The 20349-nt window shown below is 32.3% G+C and overlaps 1 protein-coding gene across 4 annotated transcripts in view; it reads right to left on the bottom strand.

The window, feature by feature from the left end:
* Window positions 1-20349, bottom strand: part of LOC140448853 (Ig-like and fibronectin type-III domain-containing protein 2) — a 1058385-nt gene that overhangs the window by 71658 nt on the left and 966378 nt on the right. For all 4 annotated transcript variants that reach the window (XM_072541975.1, XM_072541985.1, XM_072541976.1 and 1 more), the window contains one exon: window positions 7562-7717. In XM_072541975.1, the coding sequence (XP_072398076.1) occupies window positions 7562-7717 (156 nt within the window). The remainder of the gene's footprint in view (window positions 1-7561; window positions 7718-20349) is intronic.

Raw genomic sequence — 20349 nt, 5'->3', positions numbered from 1 at the left:
AACGAAACTAGGTGGCGAAAAATATCCGTAAAAAAATCCGAATTAAGAAAAATATGCCAATCTCTTGGTTCGCCCTGTAGAAATAAATAAAGGCTAAAAATATAAACCTTCCAGTACTCGCGTACCGTACAGGAGACCGGCTGGAAACGAATTAGTGCATATCTTTATGATTAGGGGGTACGAATCGATCCGCCCGTGTATCTTTCTATTTAGTGGGCAGTTAGTACCTTAAACAGTGGGTGGCGTATAGGTGGTGTCTGCAGAAAATTGTTGACGTACACGGTTAGGTGGTCCGAGTGCTATTAGTTTGTCTAAAAGTTGTTCAGTAATAATTATTTTTTGCTTTTGCTAGTTTTCTTTAATACTTATGACGTAAACTTGTTGTGGATATGGATTACGAGAAAGAGCAGGCTGGATTATTAAAATTGATGAAAAAAGGCCCAAGTGACGATGAAAATTATGCTAATGATAACGACGATGAACAAGGTGACAACATTGAAGAATGATAGGATGATAGTGGCAGCGAACAGGAGTTTGATAAAAACCTAGAGAATTATCACCCTAACACATACAAGCATGATCCATATTTCGTTAATATTATTCTACAATTACCGGAAGTAAAAAATTATGAAAATGAGTCATATAATTTTAACAGGGAGAGAGACGCAAAACCTACAAATATTTCTAAAATAAAGCTGCTAATTGGTCTTCTCTATCTTGCTGGAGTACGAAAGGCCTATAAAAAACTTAAAAGATTTTTGTAAAACTGATTGCAGTAGAATTGAAGCGATTTGACTTATGAATAAAATGAGATTTCAATTTATTATGAGATGTATCGTTTTTGGTGATATTCGAACTAGGCAAGAACGAATTCAATTAGACAAATTGGATTCATCGAGTCATTGAGGAAACTGATGGATAATTTCAATTCAAATAAAAAAAATGATATTCTAATTCTTTATGTGCTACAATGGATGAAAAACTTAAAGCATTTCGTAGAAAATTCACCTTTAGAAAATATATTTCTTTTAAGCCAAACAAGTTTAGTATGGAATAAAAATTTTTGCAATATCTTATGCCAAAATTATTTTATACCAGCCACTTAGAAGTGTATGTGACATAACCAGATAAGTCCATTTAAATAGATAACAGTGCAAAAGAGCTGCTGAAAGACTTTTTCAGCATATAAATGGCACTAACAGAAATATAACCATATATAACTTGTTCACTAGTATAGAGCTTGCCGACGCCTAAAATTAAACAATAAAACTTTATTAGAAACCAGCCACAAAAACAAAAAACTATATTTACTATAAATTCAGGTCGGCCCATCGGTTCCTTTATGTTTGGATTTGATAATGGGATAACAGTTGCTTCTTACATACCAAAGAAAAATCTCAATGTTCTACTTATATCTACTATGCACTATAGAGATGACATTCACCCTACATGTGGAAAGCCAAAAATGAGTTTCTCATATAATCAAACAAAAGGAGGGGCGTAAATAAATTACGCGCTCAATATAATTGTGCTCGTACTACTCGACGATGAACAATGGTATCTTTTTATAAAATGTTAAATTTAGTTTGTACAAACACTGTTGTGATTTACAATGGTAATAATCCTGGTTCCTCAACACAACGTAAAGAATTTCAACTGATGCTATCAATATCACTTGTGAAGGCATACCAAAGAGAGCGTGCTATTTCCATGTACTTACCGAGGACCATTAAGCTAAGGTTGCAAGAAATCTGTAATTTGGAACTAGAACAGGGACTACTAACGATGGTGCCCGGGGCCATTGGTCGTTGTAATTTGTGTGATTGGAAAAAGAACAGAAAAACGAAATACTTTTTCCATCATTGTGGAAAATATCTATGTTTACAATACGTAGATGATATATGTGCCCCATATGTGCAAAACTTGCGTTAATAATATATATTCAGGTTTTGTGTAGTTTTACAACAAATAATTTTTACTTCTTTGTTTTAGTTTTTTTTAGTGAAACATTCCCATTTTTATTGCATTAAAGCAACAACCTGAAGAGAAATACGTCCCTATAAGGGTGTTTTTTTCTTATCAATAAAATTATTTAAAAATTTCTAAATAAGTTAAAGATACAGAGTTGCATTTAAGGCGCGCTGCAGCAATTCAAGATATCTTGAAGGATAAAATAAAAAGAAGTTGCCAGAAACCGAACAGAATGGAGATGAATCTTAGAGCTTGTCAGGACCCACAGAGGATTGTTGAGTCAAAGATGAGGATAAAATAAAAATGATTGCGTAAAGGATATATACGTATTGTCATTTGACCTTCAGTGAGACTTCAATGTAGCTTTCTCAATAACTAGTCCTGATTTTTTACTTAAAGAAGATAATAGTATATAATCTTGCAGTCCGTGACTATGTGAATGATAAGGTATATATGTAAGTGTGGTCTGAGATTATTGGTAAAAAGGAAGAAATGAAATTTTTATTATTACCGAAATAATTTTAAAGAGCAAAAAACCTCCCTAAACCTATTATTGTATACACAGATATTTGCATAGGTCACAATAAAAATTGGGTCTTAATTAAGTTAAGCCACAATAGCTTGGGTCGAGTGGAAGGGTGTATGGAGTATTTGAATCCATAAGGTATAGGCTCTAGTAGTGGGGCATATTCACCCGATAGGGACTTTTGTATGATAAAGCAATATAATAGAAGATAAGGGCCGGATATGAACTAGCAGATTAGTATGAGGTAGTGAGTGTAAAAGAACTAATCCGTTTAGAGTTACCCTAATGAAGAGAGACGACTTATTTTTTAGTTAAACCTTTAGAAGACAATATTTAAAAAAAGAGTACGTATAAAAAACTTGCCTTTAACAAAATTTGTATCTTAAAGTTTAAAAGGGTATAGGTATTATCGTCGAGAAGAGTTTGGCGGTGAAAGTCATCGGTCCGATTAATAGACTAACACCCTCGGATATGGGCCATTGCGCGTTGTGTGGATCTCGTATCCATGTTCATTGACAGTTTTTTCTTAGTTTTTAATGCTAGACTCAGTTATAAGATTTGTTGCCTTTTTTTCTGTTGAGATTTCTTAATCAGATAGTCCGTGAACGGAAGCGTCCGACGAGAATAACCCCACATGATAAAGATAAAATATTAATTAAATCAAAATTTTATAAAAGCAAATATTGGAATCAAAAAAGCATTCGATCAGTGTACACTACCAGTCATGACATATGGCTGCGAAACTTGGATACCAAAAAAAGAGATAATAGCGATACGCAAAGTCACTCAAAGGTCAATGGAGCGATGGATGCTAGGTATAACAAAGAGAGATCGAAGAAGAATATAATGGATCAGACAGAAAACCAAGGTTATTGATGTAATCCATAGAATTAAATCTTTAAAATGGCCGTGGGCGGGACATTTAGCGAGAAGAACTGACAATAGGTGGTTCACTAGATTTACATTCTGGTATCCAAGAAGCACCAAGAGACCAAGAAAACGTCTAAATTTAAGATGGGACTGTGACATAAGGAAACAAGCCGGTACAACATGGTACAGAAAAGCGAATTTTAGACAATCGTGGGCAGATATGAAGAATGAATATGTAAGCAAAACATGAAACGCTAGTTTCATATATTCCTAAGAGAAAAGAGGCTGTAATCCTTATTTCCTCTATACAGTACTCTCGTGCTACGGTTGTTGATAGTAAAAAACCTGAAATCATTTCATAATTAAAAAAAAGGAGGCGTTGATGCACTAGATGAGAAATGCACCATTTACAACTCATCAAGGAGAACTCGACGTTGGCCAATGGCTATTTTTTATCAGATATTAGAGTTATGTCAATGGATTTGTCATGTCCAATTGTTTCAAAAATAATGAAAATACATCTCGAAACAAATTCATGATATAGTAGCGAAAAGCCTGACAACCTTTAATGAGAAAACGATTTAAAAATCCTAGAATTAGCTTAGATGTAAAAAATTCAATAAGAAGAATACTTGCACTTGAAGAACCAGTAAAATTTCCACCCGAATAAAAATTAGAGATTCGGAAATATTGTTATTTATGTCCATCTAAACTTTACAGAAAGACATTTTACTTATGCTATGATTGTAAAAAGCGTATATGTTTATCATGTAGCAAGAAAATAAGCACAAAATTTGCTTCAAAATAATTGTAACAAAAATGAATGTTTTTAAAATTAATGTAGTTCACCTGTTGTCAGAATTTTTTAATGAATAAATTTGTTTATTTTTTACATAAAAATTAATCATTGGTATTCCATTAAACCTCGTATATAGTCTAAAAAAACACTTTTATTAATAAAATTGTGGAGGCTCGTTATAATAAGGATACATTTTAGTACTATTATAAAATAAAGGTATTTAATAACATTTTTTTATATAATATTTACTATATACCTATGCTACCTATACTACATATACCTATGAGCGAATAAAGTTCATCCTGTTGTACCTTTGATTTGTAAATTTCTTTGAAATTTTTTCAAATAAGTACCAAAATTTATTTTATGTTTTAAAAAGGCGTCCGTAGGACTTTACATCACGCTCAATGTAACTGAAATTGCACCTTACCGGTTACGGGTTAATTTTTATTCTGTGGATTTAAAATGATTTTCCCGAGACGATTTATGAAAACTTGCTCCTAGTGGCATACATTATTTTCCCGCAAAGGTCTTTATTTTACGTTTTCTGACAACTCATCAATAATTCTGCTGTTATTTAACAGGTTGCGTACGGCTGTACAAAAAAAAATATACCCCCAGCCGGAGTTTTTTTATGTATCTAGATTCATTTTTATCTAATTAACATGCCACAGTAATTTTTCTTGTTTGATTTTCGATATATCATAAGTTTTTTTAGAATATACTTTGTGGTACAACGTTTGTTTCACGCCGGCCAAGGATTAATTTGTTTATTCCAGCCGGCGTGGTTTGTTACGCTTACCACACGCTATATTTCGCGCCAAATGCATATTCATGGTTCTTGGAACAGTAGTGGGGTGACTGAATTTGCAGATCGTTTGTATTCTGTGTCTAGTTAGAAGTAGTCTTAGTTGTTATTAGTTGTTGCTGAAGGAGTGTTGTTATCGTGCCATTTATTGCAATATGGGAGATTATGAAAAATAACAGAGCCGTCTGCAAGCCATTTGGGATGAGATTATGTCTGATGAGGACAATGAAAGCGAGTTTGCCGATGTTTATTTGTCAGAAGAATATAAACCTGAATCTTCCAATGAATATTCTTCTGATGGTTGCGAGGAGCCAGTTCCCAAAAAGCGTGTCAAGAAAAATGATGAAAAATCTGGCGAAGGTACTTCTAATGTGGTTTCTGCAACCGTAAGTTATTGAACTTTATTTTTATTTTGTCAACAATAAACAGGTAAACTTTTTGTAGATGGATTTGGAATCTGGTTCACATGAAACTATTTCAATCCAAGGAACAAGGACTGTTGAACAACAAACAAATATTATTGATGTAACTATACAAGAAGTAATTGATATGGCCACAATTACTGAAGAAGTGTGCCATAGCGAGCAATTTCAGTGGAGGGAAGTTGATGGAACATCGCTGAAAACATTCGATTACAGTGTAGAAAACGACGGAATAAAATCTTCGTAATACGAGAATTATATAGATCAAGAACCATATGATTGTTTCAAGATCTTCCTTACTGACGACATAATAAATTATATAGTTGAACAAACAAACTTATATGCACAGCAGGTTTTACAAAATTATACTACACCGTCAAATAAGAGGAAACACAAAAAGAAGTGGGTTCCTACAAATACTTCTGAAATGGAAAATTTTTTTGGCATTATTATATGGATGGGATTAGTCAAATATCCTCGAATAAAAGCATACTGGAGTAACGACATTTTGTATACAAATTCGATAAAAAGTATAATGTCTCGAGATCGTTTTGAAGAGCTATTAAAGATGTGGCACTTTAGCGACAATAATGACCGATCTGTAGTAAACGATCGGCTAAGAAAAATTACTCCACTTCTCGAGAAGCTAATTGAACAGTTTCAAGCAGTAATGGTGCCATGTGAAGAAGTATGCATAGATGAGACACTTGTGCCGTTTAGAGGACGCCTAAAATTTAGGCAATATATAAAGAACAAACGGCACAAGTTTGGCCTAAAACTGTACAAATTATGTACTATGGGTGGGTACACATACCATTTCAAAGTGTATTCTGGTAATGATAAGAATGATGATGGTAGTGCTTCCGCAGGAGTTGTGTTGCATTTAATGGATAATCTATTTGACTGTGGGCGTACTTTATACACCGACAACTATTACACAAGTGTGAGTCTTGCAACCAAGTTATTAGAAAGAAATACACACCTAGTTGGCACTGTAAGAGCTAATCGTAAACTCAATTCTCCCAAAGTGGTTAATACTAAATTAAAAAAAAAAATGAAATTGTTGCTGAAGAAAGTTCTACTAATATAGTAATGCTAAAGTGGAAAAACAAACGTGACGTGATGATGCTTACGACAAAACATCAAGCAGACACCACTAAAATAAAGAACAGACGCGGAGAAATAGAGAAACCAACTGCTGTCGTTAGTTACAACAGGTGCAAGAGCTACATTGATTTATCAGATCAACTCAAGTCTTACTCTCATTGCTTTAGACGAGGTAACCGCAGGTGCCCTGCAAGGTTATTATTCGGTAAACATCGTGTGGACCACATGGAGAACGAAAAAGCAGATAATATAGAACAACTAGAATACGTTTTGGTACACCATAAACGAAACCGTTGTGTTGTGTGTTATAAGGCCTTAAAAGAATCAAATGACAGGAACACTGCAGCAAATACTTGTTCCCGATCAGTTTGGCAATGCAATGGGTGTAAAAATAATTATTGTATTCCTTGTTTTTTTTCAGGAACATAAGATGAACAAGAAATAATATTTTTTTCGTAATTTTACATGTTTTGTTATAATTTACTAATATTCCGATGTTTCATATGCTTATTATAGCTTTCCACTAAAACAAAATTTTTACTATTTACACTTTTTTATTCACCTTACCAAAAATAGGTTCATAAAATCAAAACAAACGTCCGGCGCATATCAGCCCCTCGCTAGGACGGCTCTTGTTGTATTCCTGCTTAAATAGCACAGTCGCATGAACCGTTTTGTAATACACGCCATCTAAGTGAAAGTATACCATGTGGTACACCATTTGTGCCACGCCGTCCTAGGATCAAATCTAGTGTGAGACACGTATTGTCTTACTCCGTACGCAACGTGTTAAGTTTTAAACCTGTATTCAAAATTGGATGAAAATTAGTAAACACGCATGCTATTATCTAATATAAAGAAAAGAAAAACATAATTACATAATTTGAGGAATTAAAAACTTGCAGCACATTAATAAATTTTCAGTAACGTTTCTGAAGCTTATAAACTTTATATTTAATAAATAGTTTTATTAAATGTATCAACTTTATATCTTTTAGTTTTCCTTTTGTAGTTAAAGTTTTGATTTTATTTATATCTTATACACTTCATACACTTACCACTAAGTTTATGAAAACTTCGAACCGTAGGACTACTATTAACTTCGCAGACATATACTCCAGAGTCTGTTGGTTTTGAATTTTCTATAACTAAAACCCAGACGTCTCCTCCTGATGGTAATTCCGTTATACCGTCGGGTGTTTCTGATATGGGATCTGAAAAATAAAAATTTAAAATAAATGTGATGAAAGTACATTGGAAAATACGAGGAAGTCGAAAATTGGGAGATTTGCTTTTATGAATAGATAAATTTTAAAATATTTATACAAGGTCCAAATTATGTGTATTTAAAATTTAAACTTATAATTTATTTTTAAAATTTATAAAAAAGTGTACAACTACAGTATATTATTTTATTAAAGAGATATTTAAATCAGTGGGGGTTCGTGGCTTAAGAGACAAGGTCGGAAAGGTATTTTTTGTCTCCTTAGATAGGTATACCGTCTAATAAAGACTTCAATCATCATAGGAAGTTTTTTCTTTTATTTTTTTTTTGTTTTTTTTTTGTTTTTTCTTATAAATTTTAAACCTAAACATGTTTATAAATTAACTCTAGTCTACATTGTTTGGAAGTAGCACAATGGGTTATAACGTCTTCGTAAAATTTATTAGAGTTTTGGAGAGATTTTAAAAAAATTTTTCTATTAACATTTAAGACAAGCTTGACATTCTTTCTTGTTTCATGGTGTTTCGACAATACTTTTTGATTCTTTTGAGACAAGAGAAATCTCGTTTATTTGAGGCAGACGTTGGTGATAATGAGAGAATTAATAACAATGATTTATTAATTTCGGTAACAGTTTGTTGTAATGAATTGCAGTATATAAAATTATACATATCTTGTAACTTATCCCACCTTCCGAAAATATTTGAATCAGCATATAAAACTTTTAATTCATTTTCTAATTTAATTTTATTAAAGAATGATGGATAATTTTTAATTAATCTGTCCAATAAATATCTTGGAAATTCTTTGGCGTAACTTTTAAATTTTGAATCATCCAAGAGGTCAAAAATTGGCAAATCTTCAAAATTCGAAAAACGAGTATTTATTTGCATAATAATAGTATTCAAAATTTTAAAATATACTCATTTTTCGAGATCTGTTTCTGTATCATGCCTTTGTCTTTTTTGCGAGTTCGAAAATATCAAGCGAGTCCAAAACGTCACTGCGTATATACTGGAAATTACTATCACGAAAATCTCTGAGATTTTGCACCAGTTTTGTTATTCTATTTTTGGAATGAATAATGTCAGTTAACTGATTTTGAACAACATTGAATATCAAATCGGTTTGGGTAAACACTTTCTTAAAAATATTTAAAAGTATGTTAAAAGAGTAATCATTTAATAAAGTTTTCAAACCGATTGCTTCTCGGATCGAGATATCATTACTTTCAAAATCGTCGCATTCAATAGTAAAATCAAAAACTTCCAAAAGCTGTTCACGAAAATCTGCTATAGTGAAAACTAACCGAGATTTAAAATTCCATCGCGTCTGACAAACTGCTGGCATTTTTTTTTGAAACAATCCGTTCTAAAACATTAGTCCGTTTAGGCGAGCTTGAGAAAAATGAAGCAAATCCGCTTAAACTGGCAAAAAAAGACGACATTCTTTAATTTTTTTACATGTGACCTTCAAAACTAAATTCATTCTATTCGCATGACAGTGAGTAAATAAAGCTTGAGGTGCAATAATTTAAACTTTTGCCTGGAGACCATTCAATTCACCAGACATCACGGCAGCAGCGTCATAAGTTTGCCCTACCAATTTATTTTTGGCATCAAAAAATTTTAATCTCTCCTTTAAAACACCAAAAATATATTCTGCCTTATGGCTTTTACTTACGTCTGTAAAACCTAAAAACCTCTCATAAATATTACCACGTAACGTGTATCGAACAACAATTTATAATTGTGAGTGATATGATATGTCGGTAGTTTCATCTACTTATAGTCAAAAGCAAATTGTTTCCTGAATCTCAGATTTAATAACGTTACTCAAAATGTAACTAATTGATTCTATTAATTCATTCTGGATTGTTTTAGATACACCGCTAAATGTCTTCGAATCAGAAAGTAAATTAGAAAATTTCAAATCGTATTTCTTAAACATTTTTATTAGTTTTCTATAATTACCTTGATTTAACGAATGCCCCGATTCATCGTGTTCCCTAAAAGATAATTCCTGACAACTTAAAAAAATTACAATATCAATTAAACGACGTAAAACTGCGTGATTATTTTTTACAATTTCGTTATGTTTAATAACATTTTCACGTTGGGCATTATCTAATGAAACATAGATATTTTAAATTACAAATAAATCTAATTTAATCTGGCTGTATGTATGATCTTTCGAAATATCATGTTTATGTAAAGCCCTAAATAATTCCTTTAAATTATCGTAACCAGATTCACACCACGGATTTTTACGTTTGCCCCTATTTGTCGAAAATAAAATGCAAGGCCAACAGAAAAGTTTGTTTATTTCACTCCTGGTAAGCCATGAGTACTTGCTGTACTAATTATCGGAAAATGATCTATTACTTCCCTTACCTACCTCCGCACTAATATTTATAAGCCGGGACATTTTAAACAAAGGACACCCCTTATTTTTAATAACAATTTGTTCTTCGTATGGAACAGATGAAAACCCATTTTGCAAAATATAATTTACAATATCAGATTTATCAATACTTCCATTTTCCCCCATAGCTTGCATTTTTTAGGTTAATTTGCCTGAATTTGTTTACACTTTAATTAAAAAAACTTTTAATATGTCAAAAAACCCTTTAACCTTTGACTATTTACGGCAGACGTAACGTATCACAGTATTACTTTAGAAAATAAAAATAAATCACAGAAAGAAAAACTAGTTCGTGCATTTAATATCACTTCACTTCACTATTTAAGTTCTTAAGTAATTATCCATCTTGAAATAACATTTCATCCCGCGCTCGCAAGATACAGTTCCCGAACAATCACCAATCCAAATGAAGCATCGTCAAATTTAAATTTGCTGTAGTTGGTAATTAAATTCATATGGAAAGAAATGTATGTTTGGTTGCTCATCAACTAATATTCCGTTGATTTTTACATGTAAATCATCAAGCTTGGGATCGACTTGCCGAAACCCCGAAACGTGTCTTTTTAAGAATTCACAGGCGGATGGATGTCTCCGATTTCGGATCATTAATTTGAAAAGTGTCTTACGCAGGGATCACTTAACGCTTAGATTGGACGAATTCTTTTAAAAACTATGAATAAAATTTAGTCTGGTCAAATTGGTCGAATTCTTTTAAAAACCATGAATAACATTTAGTCTTTATTATCTCACAGATATTTTTTTTATTTCACAGGAACAAATGACAAATGATTACTTGTCACAATTAATTATTGAAATACTGATTAAATTAAATGTTAAACAAAATCTATAATATCTATAAAGGTGTGGGTTAGCACTGCCGACCCTACCGACCGGCCGCCACTGATTAAATAGCACTATTTTCATAACTCGTAAATAATGCCTTTCAAAGAAAGTTAGAAATGACAGTTTTTGCTCAGAATGAGGCAATTAACCTTAAAAAAACTTGATAGGGACAAAACAATTTAAATTTATAATTTCTTTAAAAAATTGTTCACCATGTTTGACCATTATTTTCTTTTGGCAACATGCATTTTTGTTGAGACCATTTTAAGTCAGATTTTGCAAAAATGTGAAATGAGAATATTTTGCCTAACCAGTGTGCTGTCCGTACTAGCATGGCTATATTAAATATAAGATGGAAATTCAATTAATGAATTTAAATTTTAAGAAGTTTTAATTGCTCATAATATAATATTATATATACGATTTTTTGTTCAAAAAATAATTTTTTTAATACTAAAAAACTGATTTGTTCAAACTTAATAAGAGTGAATGGAAAAAATATTTATAAATAACAATTAAATACTGTTTATAAATAAGATTTATTTACTAGTATTATATTTTAAAGAAATAAATAAAAAGGGGCCCTAAGAAAAGATTTGTACATTCTATAGTTATTAGCTGCTTTGTTTTGGATAATTTACAATGAAAATACAATATAATAGACTATTATTTTAAGGTATATAGGTATTTTAAACATATTATTTTAATATAGCAAATTTGGTCTAGTATCACCCGAGATATGCCATTTTTATTTCGAGCGCTTTATTTTGAACCAGTGTTGGATTTTTTCAAGAGCGCGGCTTTAGCGCTTCAATCGGTCACCCTCACTCCTTTTACTCTAGTCGGTAAACGCAAGGTACTCTTTTTCTACAACAATCTTGTTTAAAGAATTTTTTATAATTATGTTTGCTAACAATTTTATTGAAAACATTGATTTCTCTTATAAAAGATTGGCAATTTAGCTCCTCATGTTGTTAATTGATGTAACAATGATTTAAAAAAAGGCTCTATCTTGGCTCCTAACATTTTTACTACAAGTTTGTATAATATCATTATTTTTCTGGTATTTACAGCGCTCCGATGTTGGGAGGGTTGTTGATTACTAGTAAGCATACGATAAAAACGAACCATTAAACTTTCTTAAAACTGCTCTATCAGAAGAGGGTTTTACTGTCGACAAGGCTAAATCGAATTTAAATTGAACATACCGTTGAGAACAATAGAAGTATGAAAGTATCGAGAAAAAAACTAAGAATGGGGACAAGGCACATAATAAATAATAAAGATAGAAATGGCGATCTTTTTAGTGAAATGGTGAACTTAGAAGGCACAGATTAAAGCAAAATTCTGAATTTGGTTTCGAAAATTAGTTTACGGATTTTAATATCAGATGTCGCTAGTTGCGTCTATACGAAGCCATGTTAGAGTTGCTTTCTAAGACAGAAAAGATTTATTTTCACGTTCAGAGCGACTGTGAAAACCGTTCTGAAGAGGCCTATTAGGACGAAATACGTATAAGCGGATGCACAGGCGCCCTGTACGTGAAATCAAATCTTAACTGTCTTTTCCTTTTTAAATTTTAATTTTTATTAAAACCTTCCTTATTCTCAGAAAAGCATTCCTAATCGGTTATTAAAATAATAATTAAACTCATTTACATGCGTCATCTGGGACGTTTACACAAATTTGTTAATTTCGTTACTTGAACGAACATAATTTTAGACTTTTTAGGTTTATACTAAATCGACTTTAAGTAGATTCGTTAAATTATAACGTAAAAGGTTTAAAGTTTCTAAATTTTGCTTCAAAATAAGAAAAACAAGTATTCTATAATGCTGTGAATATTATTCTGTTTACTTTGTTCGCAGAGGACCCAAATAATCGTTATGCTGTGTTACTGCAGTCATTTACAAGAGACTGTAAAAGATAACGAAGCCGACTTTACTTACTCACAAGGCATTTACTCAGTAGTCGAACATATACTATAAATTAATCTTATAGATCTTTCTGTAACTAAACCATAAAAAACTGGTAATTTTACGAAATAGAAATCGATCAAATAAGGAGTAGTTAAACTAACAGGGTACTATTTGACACTAATACATATAAGATAGACAATTATAGACTTTTGTATATTTATTCTAAGTCTATCTGGGTCACAAAATAAAATTATATTTTTTTACTAGCTATGTCATCCATTCTATATTCTTTTAGATCTTTAAATTTAATTTAAATCCATAACAGCTACAAAATATAATATAGTAATATAATGACTCATCATCATCATCATCATCATCATCAACCTTTATGCGTCCACTGCTGGACATAGATCTCCCTCAGCTCTTCCCATTTGTCCCTGTCTTGTGCGGCTTGCATCCAGGTATTTCTAACACGCTTCAGGTTGTCAGTCCATCTAGTTGGTGGGTGTCCTCTGCTCCGTATTGCTTCTTGCCTTGGTATTCACTCTAAAACACGTTTTCTCCATCGGTTGTCTGATAATTTGGCGACGTGTTCTGCCCAATTCCATTTTAACGACGCAATTTTTTCGATAGCGTGTGTTGTTTTTGTTCTACGACGTATTTCTTCGTTTGGTATTCGGTCTCTCAGAGAGACACCAACATCTGGCGCTCTATAACTATCTGAGTCACGCGAACCTTTTTAACTACCTTTTTGGTAAGTGTTAATGTTTCCGCTCCATAAGTAACTATAGGTAACACACATTGGTCAAAGATTTTTCTTTTGGGGCATATGGGTAGATCCGATTTAAATACATAACGTTAGTTTAATTTATCAAACTCTGTCCAGGCTAATTCTATGCGACTTGGAAGCTCACATGTCTGGTTATTTCTGCCTAACCGAATTTCATGTTCTAAGTACTTATACGATGTAAAATCCACAAGGAAAATAATTCCTGCAGCTGGCTGTATATCAAGTATCACAAAAAAGAGGTTAATCTTTGTAAATGGGTATATTTTATTAAAAACCCTTAAAAGGGCTACATCAAAAACACGAACATTTTCGGAACAACAGTTCCATTATCAGGTTAAAAATACAGGTTACCATGCCTGAGCCACCAAAATATTAGGGTAAAAACCCTTTAAAATATATAAAGTTACCAAAAATTGTACATAATGTTATTAATATTATTTGATGTTTAATATTTTAATTACATTTTACTTCAGTAAAATGTACTTTTGAAGTAAAATTTAATTAAAATATTTTAGTAGATATATTTGATTATGTTAGTGTAGCGATGGTCTATTCGGCATTCTGTCAATGCTTTTAACATTTTCTGATGGCTTATAGTATCGAATGCTTTCTCGTAGTCGACAAATATCAGTGCCAATGGTTTGTTGTATTCTGCAGACTTCTCTTTTAGATTCTTTATCTCTAGTAAGTGGTCGATAGTGCTGTATCCCGATCTAAATCCAGCTTGTTCTCTTGGCCGATAGAAGTCCCATTTAGCGTCCAGTCAATGACTAACTCAAAGTAAACCACAAATTGTAAAAAATTTTTAAAACATTAGACACTTTTCGACATCTGTGGTATCCTCAGCTATAAATTTAGGTGAAGGTAGGTAAATCTAAAATGCACAAGGTTACACAATTTTTAGAAAGAACTTAGAAGGAAAGCAATTATTTAATGTAAAAATTTTGCTACTTATTGAGTATAATTAAAAGCAATTGGCTAGGTTGTCAGCGACATAGGAGATAATTATTAAAAAGAACTCCAAAAGTCCAATTCTTCTGGGTACCATTTTGGAGAGAGATGATGGGACCAGATTTGGGACATGTGTCAGCATTATCGTACCTACTATCAATCGACATCGAAACTATTCGGCTATACAATCCGTAATTAATATTTAAAGGGGTATGGAGATTTACGTAAAATCTAATGGATGGTAACGATATGTAAGATAACTACAAAAGCTCTTAAAATCAGAGGTACAGCTAGGTCTTCTTCTTTCTTTTTTGAGTATCGTGCCCAAGTTTTAGGCGTAGGTAGCTTCCATGACGACTTGCCGATATCGTTCTCGATCTTGCGCGGCATGTAATAATTCATCTGCTGATAAGCCAGTCCATTGACGAAGGTTTCCGACAATTCCTCTTTTTCCGTCGATCTTTCTGTTGAGTATCAACTGCATTATCCTAGATCTGCTTCCTATCATTATATACCCCAGATATTCAAGTTTTCTCTTTTTTATTATCTATTAAATCGCCTTTACCTTGACCTACTCTGTTCAAGACTTCTGTGTTTGAAATGTGTTGAACCCATGATATTCTGAGCATTCTACGATATAACCACATTTTGAAGGCTTCTAATTTGTTCATCATGTTAACTTTCATAATCCAGGTTTCACATCCATACAGTAATACAGGATACACATAGCATTTTAGGAACTTAATTCTCAGCTGTAAGTTCAGCTGAGAATTGCTCAGAATAGATCTAAGTTTCATAAATGCCCCTTTTGCAATTTCTATACGAGTTTTAATTTCTTCATCCGGATTTAGTGTCTCGTTTATCCAACATCCTAGGTATTTAAAATGGTTAACTTTTGTTATCGTTTCATTATTGACAATTAGTAAGGTATAGCGCCGAGGTCTTGTTTACTAACCACAAGTAACTTTGTCTTTGTTGTATTTATGCTTAGTCCGTTATTAGAGCATTCTTTAGTGACTCGATCTACAAGGAATTGAAGATCTCCGATACTTTCAGCCATGATCGCGGTGTCATCTGCATATCTGATGTTGTTAATAGTTTCTCCCCCGATTCGAACTCCACATTGCCCTTCCCAGGCTTCGTTAAAAATTATTTCTGAGTAAACGTTAAACAAAGTTGGAGACAACACACAACCCTGTCTAACATCTCTGAATACAAATTTTGTCTGTTTCTTTGCCGTCTACCAGAATAAAAGCTTCTTAATTCCAATATAGATGTTGTCTTTATCATCTATATGTCTCAGATCTTTATCATCTATTCCAATCATTTCTAGATATTCGAACAGCCTACCATGTTGAACCCTATCAAACGCCTTCTCAAAATCTATAAAAACAGACGTAAATTGGTTTCTCTACTTCCCATGATCGTTGAAGTAGTGTTAGCATTGAGAATAAAGCTTCCCTTGTTCCCAATCCTTCTCTGAAACCGAATTGTTTATTTCCCATTGTGTCTTCACATTTCTGCTTAATTCTATTAAGAATGATCCTAAAAAGTAGCTTGAGAGAGTGACTCATGAGACTAATTAGTCTAAAGTCTTAACATGATGATGTATTAGGTTTTTTTTTTGAAGTGGGATAAATGTAGACTCCAACCATATTCGTGGTAGTGTTCCAGTTTCGTACATGTGTGGTTTTCGAAAAAGAATTTAGTTGTAGACTTAGATAGGCAACCAGCCTTAGTTTTGTATTTAACAAGAGGCTGGTTAAAGAGGGGAACGTTAGCAATTATAAGAAGAAGGTTAATGGGGTGAGTAAAGTGTACAAAAAGGAATGTTATCGAAATGGTCACATCCTCTTTCTCCAAAATGGTACCCAGATCAGAAAAATTGTACTTTGGTAGTCCTTTTTAATAATAAACTCTTATTGGGCTGACAACCTAGCCAATTAAACTCAGTAAGTAGCAAATAGTTTTAGATACAATAATTTTCTGTACACTAAGTTCTTTCTTGAATTTGTGTATTTTTAGGCATTTCAGATTTACCTACCTTTCCTAAATTTATAGCTGAGGATGACAGAGATGTCGAAATGCAGCAAAGGTTTTAAATAATAAAAACTTTTTACAATTTCGAGTTAGTTATTGTATTATTTTACGAACCACATTAGATAGATACTTTTCATTATGTAATACAATGGTCACTAAAATTTATATAAAACAGCCGTTTTCTTATTTTAAACGTTTAAGCCAGATACATTTTCCTCTTCAAAATATTTCTATAAACAGAAATCCATATTGGAAATGTTGGGAAATTTAGATCAAAAATGTTTGAATAAACTTGCAAGGTATTGGTTTTCCATATTCAGATATTGGGCAAACAAAAACTTTTGATGAGTTTTCTTTTTCGCTATTCGAATGTGTAGCGAGAAACAAAAAGAAATTTAGGAGATCGTTTAATAATACAACGGTATACATAAAAACGTGGAATGAATAATGTTTTATTAGAAATCTAAAAAACCTTTTCTAACTATGAAATATCGGTACAAACCAATAGAACAAAAAATGTTACCTAATTGTTGATTTTATTAGTAGATTATACGACGAGTCAATAATAATAATATTATTCCCCGCCAATGTGTAACGATAAGACTACCAAGGAGAATTAAAATACTATTATAAAAATAATACCTGAATCAACCATGGGTGCTTATCGTCTATGCTTCGCCTAGATCAGTCTCTCAAGTGTGAATCCGTCTTGTCCCAAACTATGAATTAAACAATGAACACTTAGCTGGCAATAAATAAAACAATAATTTAACTAATCATATTTATTTAAAATATTAAACAAAGCAAAAACAACCCTGCCTAATGCTTTACAATAAATAAATTTGAATGATACTTGTGGCATCGAAGGACTTCTTGCTTATGTGGCCTCCAGATTATGAGGTTAGGTCCTCCAGAGCATGTGGGTAGGTCCTACTGACAGCTGCAGTCATTGCATATTATTCCCATAAACATATTTCATAAAACATTTAGTAAAATCTTCAATAAATTCTCCAATAAATCCAAATAAAATGTTCTAGAAATACCCCATAAACATATAGAATATAGAAATATTCCTTTCAATAATATTGTAAGTAATATTTTATATTTATAACATAAAAAAATATATTTATCCTAAGTAATATTTATTAAGAGAATAATAGACATTTCTACGAGTAATGTACTCTACGTTATCTACGACTGCTACATGTTGGTTTATTACATTTTCCTCCGTTTTTCGACTTCTAAACGTTACTTCGTTTGATGGTCTTATAGGTCCCCTTCTCTGTTTCTTTCTTCCATTTTTTTATCTATTCTTTCTTTCCAAATTGTTTGGTTCACCTCGTTTTTTTCCACCTTCTGCTTGCCGTTTTAGTATTTGAGTTTGTATTAGTTGTTCATCCATTCTTTGTACATGTCCTAATCAGATAAGTTGTTTTGTTGATGTCATATATATGTTGTTCATTTAATGTCCATTATTTCTCTAACGCCTTCCTTGTTAATACTCTCTCTTCTAGATCTTCATGCTGCACTTCTCCAATTCTTCTTCTTCTTCTTCTTCTTCTTATTCCCCTTTATAAACAATTCTGCTTGTTCATTGAAGGATTAATACCTCTATGGGAAGCTTCTCCAATTGCCGCTGCTAATGTACTTTCTTTTAGTGGCCATACCTCACAGGTCTATAAAGCGATACTTTTTACTATAGTCTTTTATATCCTCTTTTTATTTTCTTTGTTGATGGATTGCCCTTATAAAATACTATTTAACATTGTAATAGGTTTTCTATGTGCCGTATTTCTTTTTCTTATGACTTTGTCTAATGTTTCATTGTGCGAAATATTGATACTAAGATATTTGTAGTCGTAGCAGTGCTTGATCGTGGTTTTGTCGTCTAATATGACATCTTTTTGTTGTCATCCGATGCACAAGTATTGGGTTTTCTTGATCGAATTCTAGACCTCATAAATCGTACTCTACAATATTAATTTTTAAGCCATATGGCTTAAGCATTTAATCATATAGTTTAAAATGTAATAATCTTGAGCCACCACTACTTGATCATGTGCAAAGTTAAGAGTACATATAATAGTGTTGGTGATTGGTATCACCATGGTTTTACATTTTTGTTTCCATCTTTTTAAAGCGCTTTCAAGTTACATTTTAAATAAATTAGAGGAAAGGCAACATTTTTACTTTAATCCCTTTGATGTTAGAAACCCTGATGTTATTTGTTTCTCAGTTTTTATTTCTGTTATGAGTTAGTATAGTACTTAAACGGCTTTTATTAATTCGTTATTCGTAATTAATTAATTTTCGTACTTTTCATTGATTGCCATAGCTTTTTCAAAAGGACGCTATAGTAGTCTTTTTGTAGGTAGATGAACCACATTTCTTGATTTCCTGTTAATTTTTTTTATTATTTGGGTTAAGAAGAAAATATGATCAAAAGTCGATAAATGCTTGCAAAATCCTGCTTCATCTTATGTTTTATAAATTCTTCTTTAATTTTCTTTTGTTGACAGCAATACAAGAAATGAAAAATAACAGAAGTCCTGGTAAAAATGACATATGCATAGAAATGATCAAGTTTGGTGGAGAAAAACTACAAAGAAAAATATATCAGCTACTAGTGCAAGTATGGGAAAAGGAAATAATGCCATCGGAGTGGTATGAGGCCCGCATAAAAAAGGAGACAAACTGAAATGTGACAACTATAGAGGTAAAGCCTTACTAGACACGGTATACAAAATCTTGGCAAGAATATTGACAAATAAACTAAATTGTTACACGGAAAGAATCCTACATGAATATCAGGCCGGCTTTAGAAAGAACAGATCTACTGTAGACCAAATCTTCTCATTAAAGGAGATACAAACGACTTGTTATGAAGGTAAAGTTCCCCTGCATGTTTTGTTTGTAGACTTTAAACAAGAATATGATAGTCGATAGAGTCAAAATGTATCGAGCAATGGAACATTTGGGTATACCAAAGAAACTGATCCGGCTAGTTAAAATGACACTAAATAACTCTACGTGTGAAATTGCTTGGCAGGGTCACATATCAGATCAATTTACGTTTGTAAAAGGCTTGAGACAGGAAGATCCTTTATCCACTACATTATTCAACTTAGTGTTAGAAACTGTAATCAGAAAATGCAGCATGAAGGTAAAAGAAACGATCATGAAAAATGAGCACCAGTGCTTGGCATTTGCTAACGATCTAACGATCCTAGCAAAAACCAAGAAAAAATTAAGAAGAGTTGTGAAGAAAATTATCGAAGAAGCACAGAAATTTGGATTGGAATTAAATGAAGACAAAAACCAAATATATGATCATGGGAGGGACAGAAGGGAAAAAAGAAGACTTTGGTGTGAGGTTTGTGTGTGGTAAGAGCTATAGTTTTAAAAGGGTGGACAAATTTGAATACTTTGGTGTAGTTTTGGTGTAGTAAAATTAGGTAGTTTAAGAGGCCTTCTTCTTCTTCTTCAATATCCGCTTCTATCAGAGATTGGAAATCATTCTGGCAATTATAATTTTGTTGGTTACGCGCCTGAATAGTTCAAGTGAACTGCATCCAAACCATTTACGGAGATTGCGTAGCCACGAGATTTTACGTCTTCCTACGCTTCTTCTGCCTTTGATTTTAAACTGCATTA

This window comes from Diabrotica undecimpunctata, chromosome 1, assembly GCF_040954645.1.
Source record: "Diabrotica undecimpunctata isolate CICGRU chromosome 1, icDiaUnde3, whole genome shotgun sequence".
NCBI classification, from domain to species: domain Eukaryota; kingdom Metazoa; phylum Arthropoda; class Insecta; order Coleoptera; family Chrysomelidae; genus Diabrotica; species Diabrotica undecimpunctata.
Note: the sequence above shows the minus strand (reverse complement) of the source record. Positions and strands in the feature narration are given on the sequence as shown.